The 10,489-nt window shown below is 38.1% G+C and overlaps 1 protein-coding gene across 1 annotated transcript; it reads left to right on the top strand.

Annotated features, from left to right (window-relative positions):
* Positions 1 to 8,563, top strand: LOC133212986 (transthyretin). Its single transcript, XM_061354903.1, has 4 exons — positions 1 to 157; positions 932 to 1,071; positions 6,224 to 6,359; positions 8,287 to 8,563. The coding sequence occupies exons 1-4, from the start codon at positions 89 to 91 to the stop codon at positions 8,392 to 8,394; spliced, it is 453 nt and encodes a 150-aa protein (XP_061210887.1). The 5' UTR covers positions 1 to 88; the 3' UTR covers positions 8,395 to 8,563.
* Positions 8,564 to 10,489: the final 1,926 nt, after the last annotated feature.

The following is a 10,489-nucleotide window of genomic DNA, read 5'->3' as shown; positions in this document are numbered from 1 at the left end:
AGCTTGTTTTGTTGTTGGATTTGCTATAAAATCCCAAATCCCTGCAGCTCCTAGCTGCTGGCACCAGGGCTCACTAACAGCAAACAGGATGGCCTTTCACTCTGTGCTCTTCATTTTCTTAGCTGGACTGGTATTTCTCTCTGAAGCTGCACCACTGGTGAGTCTCTTTTTATTCAAACTCAATCATTAATGATAACTGAGATTTTCTATATGGCTAGCATTCTCCTCATCTGTGAAATTCTTTAACCATTTGGCATTGCTGAAGTGTTATTTTGCTCCAATATTTTAAGCAGCTTCTTCAAGATTCTTAAAATGTCTTTTTTTGCCATTTATCATCTTTTTTCAGGATATTATGAAAGGATCATGGATGTAGAAGGTGTGACCTTTTATTCCTGTCTGTCTCTGTCAGTCCATGACTCACATCCCGTATCTCCAATATGGAGGTAGCTTTACCTCTTTATCAAACAAGTGCTTCTCTAAAGCACTAAAAAAATACTTTTGAAGTATGACTAATTCTTTATAGTATAATAAAGCTCAAGAAACAAATATTCTTTCAGTTTTAGGGATGTCATAGGTATTTCATTGTTGGTTTCCTAGGCTGCCTGCACTTATAATAATTTACTATTTTCTTATTTGTGACCTCATTAAAAACATGCACATTATAACATTTTCCTAGGGCCATATGCAACTCTAAATATTTATCAAGCAACCTGTTTGTGTTTGTCAGTATGTGTAAGAGTCTTCAGTATAAAACTCTAACATAGTCTGCTTTAAGAAATACATGTTTGTGAACTAGCATTGAATACCATTTGTCAAAAAAAATGCTTTTAAGTCAACGTTAGCTCTGCAATAAGAATTCATCTCTTCTTTAAAGGAAGGTTTTTGCAGGGCTGGTGAACAGCTCCTATTCAACCTCTCCTGCTTTCCCAAGGTCTCCCATGGCTCTGTTGATTCCAAATGCCCTCTCATGGTGAAAGTGCTGGATGCAGTCAGAGGAAGTCCTGCAGCTAACGTAGCTGTTAAAGTCTTTAAAAGGGCTGCAGATGGAAGCTGGCAGGACTTTGCTACCGGGTAAGTTACATGGTCTGATGGAACCATTTTCAAGGTGCCTCGAGCAAACAATTGAGAAATACAGGGAATGGGGCTCTGATCAAAAAAGCTGTATTCTTTCTAGCATGTCACACTATCACTGTTAATAGGATATGAATTCTGGTCTAAAATCCATCAGATTCAAGTGGAATTTATCCACGACTGAAATACATGCTAATTGCAAAAATATATTGAGATGCTTCTCTTACCTGCATAAAGGAATAGGTTTAATAATTATTCTTCTAGCTCTAGTACTATCATTGCTATAAAAAGAATAAAAAAAATACTTAAAAGCCTATTTACCAGAATTTTGTAGGCAATCCAGACTAACCTACTGTCTTATACACGATGGATATAGTTTTATTTGCAGCAGTAAACACATACGAAATCCTCTCTGTAAGATTTGACTGTACACATGGAAATAGTAAGCACATTAGTTGTCTTTTCCTCTTTAACAAACATGCCGGTTGGAAGAAACTCCTTGACCAAGAAGCTTAAGGAGTCCCATGATAACGCAGCACAGAAGCATTTGTTTGTGGTTGTTTCTATATATCTGCATGGCTTTTGCTAGAATAACAGCTTATTGCCTATAAAGCATCACTGAGGGGAACTCAATAATACTATTCTCTTCAGTCTTTGGGAAAAGTATGGGTAACAGAGGAATACATTTTACTAGAATTCAAATAGGTGAGATGATATTCAGGCATTTAGGTTTCATTGTAACAACTCATGTAATCATATTTTTATATCAATCAAGAGAAATCTTTAGTAACAGCAGGATATTCAAGCACAGAATGACAAGCACAAGCATGGACAGGAGCCACCAGGGCATTTAACTGTCTTTTCCTTGTTTTTTTATAGCATAATTTACATAAAAGCTGCAGAAAAAAAACCCACAGAAAACACAAAGAGAGAGGTACCTTTCTCTCCCCCTGTAGGGTTTCTTTTTCTAAAACTCAAAACAAACTTACTTTTCCCCATTGAAAAGGAATAAGGTCAGGAGACTGAAGGAGAAACAAACACCTCCACTCCAAAATACTGTGTGCTAAACCAGGAACAAATTACTCTCAGAATGGATTTATATACCATAACGAACAGAGAAACACCATTAAAAAAGATACATTGCTTTCCAGGAAAGGAGAGACAAGGATAATGTCTTGTCCTTAATGGGTATTTCTGCCATTATTGGGAAACGCAGTTATTTCAAATGCTTTGTCAAGTGCTCTTGAATATATAATACAAAATACAGTTTACAGAGGAGTAAGACAAATGGAAGATAAATTAACACTGGTGTTAAATGACCTCAGTTTTGTGGCATAACAGTGTTTTCTTGTTCAATTTGCAATGCTGGTCTCAGCAAGCCCAAGGAGACAAATCCTGCAGTCCTCAGCCAACCACTGTTGACATTTTAGGTCAGCACATCCCTGAGAAAATCAAATCCTTTCTTCTGAAATATAAACTGAGACTAACCCTAGGCAAGTGAGATCCACTTTGCTGGGGGAAGGCAGTGGAGGAACATTAAATCACTATTTTTATTGCGGGTGAAGATTTTGATCTTTCCCTTGACTTGCATCTTAACCAAGGTTTCTTACAGTGACACCCTTGACTTTAGCTGATGACACCTTTTTAAACTGAGTTTTCACATTATTTTTCTTCTTTCATTTTTTCTTCTTTCGGGAAAACCAGAGTTTCTCTGTGTTAAAGCAGATGAAAATCTGAATGCAATCAAAGAATACAATCTATAACTACTCCAGTCAGGTTAATAACATTTGTAAGTTATAGTACCTAGCAGATACATATGGAAAAAATACATTTTGTACAAATGTCTATAAAAAATATTTTTTTCCTTATTTGTTTGCTTGGTTTGACTTTGCTGACACATTTTAGGAAATTAAGCAAATGCATCAAGCAACTGGTGAATTTGGTGTAATGGTATTTAAGAGACAGGAAGTCAGCATAGCAACAGCTAACTTTATTAAAAAGCCTATTTCAAAATTAGTCTAACCAAAAATATGCAAGAAGAGATAACTTAAACTGAGATGTACTCTGAGGAAGGCCTCAGGGCACAGAGACTGGGAAACATGTGATTTGGGTTCTGTATTAGCTCCTCCCTAGCTTTGACCCTCTCACTCATCACATGTTCTTAAAAATCTAGGTCTTATCATATAGATCAAGAGTTGCATTCACCAAACATAGTTCTCATGTGACCTAGGCTGTAAATCATAAAAAAAGACTGCAGCATATTTAAGTGGTTCCCCCAACATCCTTCTTTAAAAAAAAAAAAAAAAATCCTTCAAAATAATAATTCATGTTCCTGAGATACATTTCTTCAGCATTCTGCATTTTAGCGCAGAGTTTATCTCAGTGCAGTATGTAGCCCAAGAGTACATAAAGGTATTATTGCATAGGCAGTGTAGATTTAACCTGGTCGCAATATATAACTAAGGTCCAGACAATAAAAATGTGCATCAGGATTGCAGTCTAGGCTGGAACCATAGTAGCTTAACCAGAGGTTTGCAAATTTTCTGCTGGAAAGGCACAGCTTAATTTGATTGTCCATCTTACAGCAGATGCTGGCAGTCTGCACCCTATTAAGAATAAACAACCATACTATATTTCTTCCTCAGCTCAGCCAGTAATACAAGTGCCGTTCAGAAGGGATCACTTGCAGCCTTTTGCTATCAGGGCTGAATGTAGGGCATCCTCTGCCTTCTGCTAGTCCCATCCAGGCTCTGAATTGCACACTGTCCTGTTGCCTGTCAATGAAGCAGTATTGCTGAAGGCTTTCTTTGTGATACCACTTGCACTGAAGGACTTTTGCTTAATAACTGAAATGAAATGCCATTAACTCCTGGTAGTGGGCCAGAGTCTTCAAGCGAATTCTTGTTTCCAGTTTCCCAACTGTTCTGTGTAGTTAACATCTCCAACTTTGGGTCAGCACTTATTAGGGAGAGAACCCTTCAAGATGCATCCATGCTTTTCTCAATCTAAAACTTACGTGTTTACATGAACAAAGATTTTGAGGTAGACACTATTTTTCCTTTTAGTGGGTTTGTGTCTAAACTACTCAACTTCTAAGCAGATGTAAACGAATTGTTATCTTGTACTCTGAACTCTTCTGCAGGATCCTAGCAATTCTGTTTCATGGTTTTCAGGACACTTGTCATAGAATCATAGAATAGCTAGGATTGGAAAGGACCTTAAGATCATCTAGTTCCAACTCCCCTGCCATGGGCAGGGACACCTTGCCCTAAACCATATTACCCAAGGCCTCGTCCAACCTAGCCTTGAACACTGCCAGGGATGAAGCATTCACAACCTCCCTGGACAACCTATTCCAGTGCCTCACTACCCTAACAGGAAAGAATTTCCTCCTTATGTCCCATCTAAACTTCCCCTGTTTAAGTTTTAACCCGTTACCCCCTGTCCTATCACTACAGTCCCTAATGAAGAGTCCCTCCCCAGCATCTCTATAGGCCCCCTTCAGATACTGGAAGGCTGCTATGAGGTCTCCACACAGCCTTCTCTTCTCCAGGCTGAACAGTCCCAACTTCCTCAGCCTATCTTCATACAGGAGGTGCTCCAGTCCCCTGATCATCCTCGTGGCCCTCCTCTGGACTCGTTCCAAAAGTTCCATGTCCTTTTTATATTGAGGACACCAGAACTGCACACGATATTCCAAGTGAGGTCTTGTCAATGAGTTCTTCCTCCTTCTACCTACTGCTTCTTATTAAAGCAATATGAATTAAGCAGGAAATACTAATTGAATAAAAACAGGTGTGTACACTTCACAAATTGCCTGTGAACCATGTTTCAAATAGGACTTGGGTTCTCTGCAGGTTCGGTCTACCCTGGATCCAGTTATTTCACTTGTACTGGACTAGTGAAACTTTTGTCAGTCTTCAAATTTCTAAAGTTGAAATATGAGAAAATCTGAAAATTAGCATGGCAATTCCTATCCTGTTTCTTCTTAGTTTAAGCAAAAGCTCTGTCATTCAGACTTTTTTCATCTACCACTGTTAACCAAAGATAACAAATAAGATGAAGAAAGAGGCAACAGTTGGAAAAGAAAAGCTGCAATAGCCCAACTAATTGTGTCTCTGATAAGCAGTGTGCCACTGCTGTGTCCCCTTCCTCTCTTCCTCCTCAAGCTTTTCTGTTTTCTGCCTGAACAGCTACTCTTGCCGTAAGACAGGAACGTTCCACTAGTTCTTCAAGTCAAGGCTCTCTTCATTTTTCCTTCAATTACATCATGTGGTTATGAAGTGCTATAAATATAAAATAAATATTTTCAGGGGAAAAAAAACATTTAAAAATCAGAAATACAAGGGGGAAAAAGAGATAAATGGGGTTTAGCTGCTAAGTATGCAAATATTTAAACAGCTGTCATGCAAAACTTGGTCCTTTTCAAATTTTCAAACAAATAGGGTGCAGTGGGAGCTATATTTCCTTCTTGCTTCTGGACTTCATTCATCCATCCACATATTTTTGTTAATAGCTGAGCACATACACTCTCTCAGATGGGAATTCCTATTGTTCATTTACGTGACACCCAGTGAAGAGGTCCCTGCTCTTTGACCAAGGCACTGTAATTCAAATTAATAAAATCTTGATGCTAAATCGCTTTTCCAAGACACTACCACTCAGGGTCACGTAAAACTGTATCAGAGGTAAAACCTATAGCCTCAGTGCTAATAACTAGAGAACAAAATAATTTTCCACTAAAATCTCTCTTCTCTCTGTAATTCTAAATTGAGATTTGCCATCTTGCCTTTCATCATACCAATCCTTTTCCTAAGCCGCTAACGTTTGGTTCCAGAAGGCACTTGGTCCAAGTTAAACATGATATTAAAAGAGGGTTTTTAACTATAATCTCTGCTGTAGCAATAGAAATGACCAAAAAAGCCAACCAGCTTTGATTTGTGATGTATATGGGTAAGTTAGCCACAAGGACAGGCTCTGCAATACAGAAACATACACTACATGGGAGGGAATTATTTCAGATGATTAGAAACCATTCAGTGTAGAATTTGACTGTGCAGCACCTCTGCTGTTTAATATTCCACATCAACTTTTTCTGTTTAGCATCTAAATGACAGTATAAAATATTTATGTAGATATTTTACCATTACAGGAAAACCACAGAGTATGGGGAGATCCATGATCTCACAACAGAAGAACAATTTGTAGAGGCAGTATACAGGGTTGAGTTTGACACCAGCTCTTACTGGAAGGGACTTGGGCTTTCTCCATTCCATGAATATGCTGATGTAAGTATCTGCAAATATATTTAATAACCTGTATATTGTGTAGTGGCATCAGTTGGAAAGAACAACTGCGGTCTAATACTGCAGGAGTGTCATAATTAAGTGAAATGGTTCACTGCCACATAACTTTGGACAGATAAAGGCAATATACAGCTGGCTAAGCCAAAGGATGTAGCTAACTTCTGTGCAAATACTGACACAGCTCTTCCAAATGGAGCTGCACTCATTCCCCCATTCAGACTAGTAGGGACCTTTGTTCAAAAAAAGCTACATTATTCAAAAGTACACAGTGTTTAAAAACAAAGGAGGGAAAAAAAGAAATGAAAACCTGCTTTTATTGTTGCTGAAGGAATATAGGGATTTGGAAAAAACAGTTTTATGGGAAATAAGTTATTCTTTAAGCAGATGTATTTTGCCCACATCAGCCCCTGGCAATCCCTGAATTCTAGTGTGACCTGTAATTACAGGAAAAGATAATTCTTTTTGATGTCCCTTTAAAAAAAGAAAAAGGAAAAAGATGTTCAGTAATGAGATATGCAATAGAAAAACACACACACACACAAAAAAAAGGCATAAAAATATGAAGAAATAACCATAGTGGGAGTGGAAAAGTTGGCTGTTTCATCAATACTCAGACATCATAAGTAGGCCAGAAATATAATCATGTCTTGTGTTTCCCTTTGCTTTCAGCTCTACACTGATTTATTGTGTGCTCTATTCTATTCCATTTACTTAGCACTTCCAAAAATTTTGTTTAAATTCTTCAGGCTTAATCTGCCATTAAATTTAAGCTTCCCCAAATTAAGTAGTCTGGCAATGGCTACAGTTTGTATTATAGAACATTTTAAACCATAGATTTATGAAGGTCTCTGAAGACTAAAACAAGTGAATAAGGCCCATGTCCATAAAAGTCTGAGGTGCAGCTTGGGTCGTTTAGGTCAAATAAACAATCCTCAAAAACATTCCCTAACCATCTGGATGTCTGAAAGTTGCTGGGGCATACAGAAAGGCTCACCTCAAAGAGTGCTTAAAAGCACCTCTTTGAAACTGTTCCAGCTAGGCTATTGATGAAGACTTCCTTTGATGTAATAGCCTACAGGTCAACAAATTAGCCTGGGAAGTGGGCAGCTCAATGACTGACTGTCTGTGTACAAGGTAACGGGGGCCTAGAGCCCTCATGTCCCAGCTGCTTAGACTTTGACAGGGCTGGGATGTAGGAGAGAACTCTGTAGTCCTCTTGTAGAAAGCATGTCATGGTTCAGAAAGCAGATCAGATATTAGACTGAAGAGAGACAAAGAAAGTGGTGATGACAAAAAAAAAGCCCGGTGATGACACTTTCCTGGAAACTAGATGTCTCAAGTTCCAGGGACTGATCTGGAGAGCAAAAAACCTGAATTACCTTAGGACAGGTGTTCTTCTTGTTCTAGCAAGTCTAACCACACAGTTCTTAATGCAAGCTGACCTATCACCAACTGTGTTAAAAACAGGAGTGAAGCACTGAAGTACAGAAAACAGCATCAGCCTCCAACAGCCCACCTTGCTTGGACACCTCACACAGAAAGGTTGCATTTAAGGTCACTAGATGGGATTTCATCTCTCTGTCTTTCTTATAGGTTTTTTGAGATGCCTCCCCCTCATCCTCCCATTCCACATCACTAACTATTTTGGCTGACTCGTACGTAGGTCTCTCCATTTAACTTCACTGCAGCCAAGGCTCTTTGTGATCCTCACTTCAGATCTTACAGATTCTCAGTCTTCAGCAAGTACCACAAAGTAAGGGGGAGCATTACACTTCAGAAGGGCAAAATCACTGACTGGACAGAACAGGCAAAGTATTTTGCAGAGGAAACAGAGTGTGCTTCTCTATTCTTACTAAGGTAGTTTTGAACATACATTGCTCATTGTGATCACAAGTTTTCTCTTTTCCAGGTGGTGTTCACTGCTAATGATTCTGGTCACCGCCACTATACCATTGCCGCTCTCCTCAGTCCTTTCTCTTATTCAACTACTGCTGTTGTCACTGATCCCAAGGAATAAATGTGTACTGTCGTTACATAAACTCCCTCCTCCACTAGAACTATAGTAGGCTTTTAGGAGGAAGGTTTTTCCTACTGCTAATGCATAACTTTTTGCTACATTAGTTTTTTTTTCCATTTTGTAACCTGGCAAACCAGACAAGTCAATAAAATATTACTTCTTTAAAACAGTTTTGATTCTATAGGTGAAGTTTTATTGTGTTATAAGACGTCATGATTTACATTCAAGTGCAAAGGACATCTGGAAAACATGCATGGCATGGCACTTGAATTGGTTCTCTTATCTTCCTCCGCTACCTCAAAAAGAAATCTCACCACATGCACTGGCTCAAAATAATAAAGATATAAAATTGTATTACCTTAAAACATTTTGACCAAACACGCATACTCAAGGTGAGAAAGTCATCCATGCTACTCACAGTTTACACACAGAGACAGTCAGGCTATCAACTAGGTCACAAGGTAAATAGGAGAAATTCTGAATACCTAGCAGCAGAATAAAGATGCTGAAAGACTGCTGAAATATATACATGCAGAGAGACGAAGGAGTTAAAAATCTGTGTACCTCCACTTAAAATTTCAGGTAAGACTCAATACTTTGTCCTTTCAAGAGGAAAATTTGCTGCTTAATCAATGTAGGAAGTTCTGAAGCTATTTCAATTAGCACCATTTTTAACAACTTTGATCTTTAACCCAGCTAGCTCTTTTTCAGGTGCATTTCAGTTAAATCTCTAATAAGTCAAATCTCCATCTATCATTTTAAAAAAGTCCTAGAATAAAAGCAACATCTTAAATTTCTCTTGATATTTTTAGAAACAGGAAAAAGTAAGCTGTAGAGTGACTGTGATTCAAATAATGTTGTTGATAAACTGACTGAAGACTTTGAGGGCTTTCACAGTGATTTCTACAGACTCATGGCCTACTGTATTTAAAATATCATAAAGCACAGGAATTGTTTTTTTTTACAGGATTACAGAAACTAGAGATAGTAGTTACTGAAATCATGCCATTCAGAAACTATCAGCCTTCACCTGCCACTGACATTGGAATTTACCTCTACACATACAGCCTTCTGGAATGACTGCATACCAATGAATTCATAACTTACAAAAGTTTGCCTTTAACATTTCATTATTCAGTTACTTTGTTCCCTGATTTCTGGACACTACCACAGTTATGCAACTCTTGTAAGCAGTGCAAAGAGTTTCAAAACAGCACCCATTTTAAGGCATGCAAATTTCATGGGGTCCTGCTATTCTTGGGGCTTGAAAACCAGGTTTGATTTGCAGTGGCTTATGCCCAGCCCTCAAAATAGGACATACATGTACGTACATGTAGTAATTAAAAAAACCCAAAACAAATAAAAAATCTACTCTGGACATATCCTCAATCCATCCATCTGGCAACAGGATAAACCCAGTAAGAGAATGAACACACATGTGTCTAACCAAAGATCAGAAAGGCAAAGTTTCATTTCAAGACGTAACATTTCCCTAAATTGAAGCAGATGCTTCTCCTGGAAGCTGACTTGAGTTGAACTTGTACTGAATCCAAGGGAGAAGTGAAGTGACAAGACTTAAACCACTGTTTAACTATGCTTCAGCAATGGATATGTAGGTATCTGGTTATCATGGTGGAAATGAAAAGTATCATTTTTTCTTGAGGGGAATGCATAAGGTAACTACAGCCCACACATTATCCATTTACCTTTCATGAGAGGTGGGGAGAAGGCCACCATAGAGGGAAATCTCTTATCTGATAAACATGGGTGAGTCAATTAAGCCAAGCCACAGAGAAATTCTCACTGAAACTGAAATTGTCGAGTTGACAATAAATTTGTATTGCTCTTCATTGTATAAGGTGTTTACAGCACTTATTCCTCAACAGAGACAAATAAAACAATAAACATTGTTTCCAAGAAAATAGATATACTGCAGTTGAGCTAGGCAATATTCACAATACTTCCATAGGCACTGATAGCAGACACTTATTTTTGCAGTCAAGGTTCATGTTTGTATGGGTTACTTATTTTCTCATTGTTTACTAAGTAAATAGGATGAATTAGTATGTTGAAAGTCATATGGGTTTTCTGATAA

Source organism: Neopsephotus bourkii, unplaced genomic scaffold, assembly GCF_033783945.1.
Source record: "Neopsephotus bourkii isolate Nb327-2 ecotype Australia unplaced genomic scaffold, CSIRO-AGI_Nbou_v1 NB_753, whole genome shotgun sequence".
Lineage (NCBI taxonomy): Eukaryota > Metazoa > Chordata > Aves > Psittaciformes > Psittacidae > Neopsephotus > Neopsephotus bourkii.
Note: the sequence above shows the minus strand (reverse complement) of the source record. Positions and strands in the feature narration are given on the sequence as shown.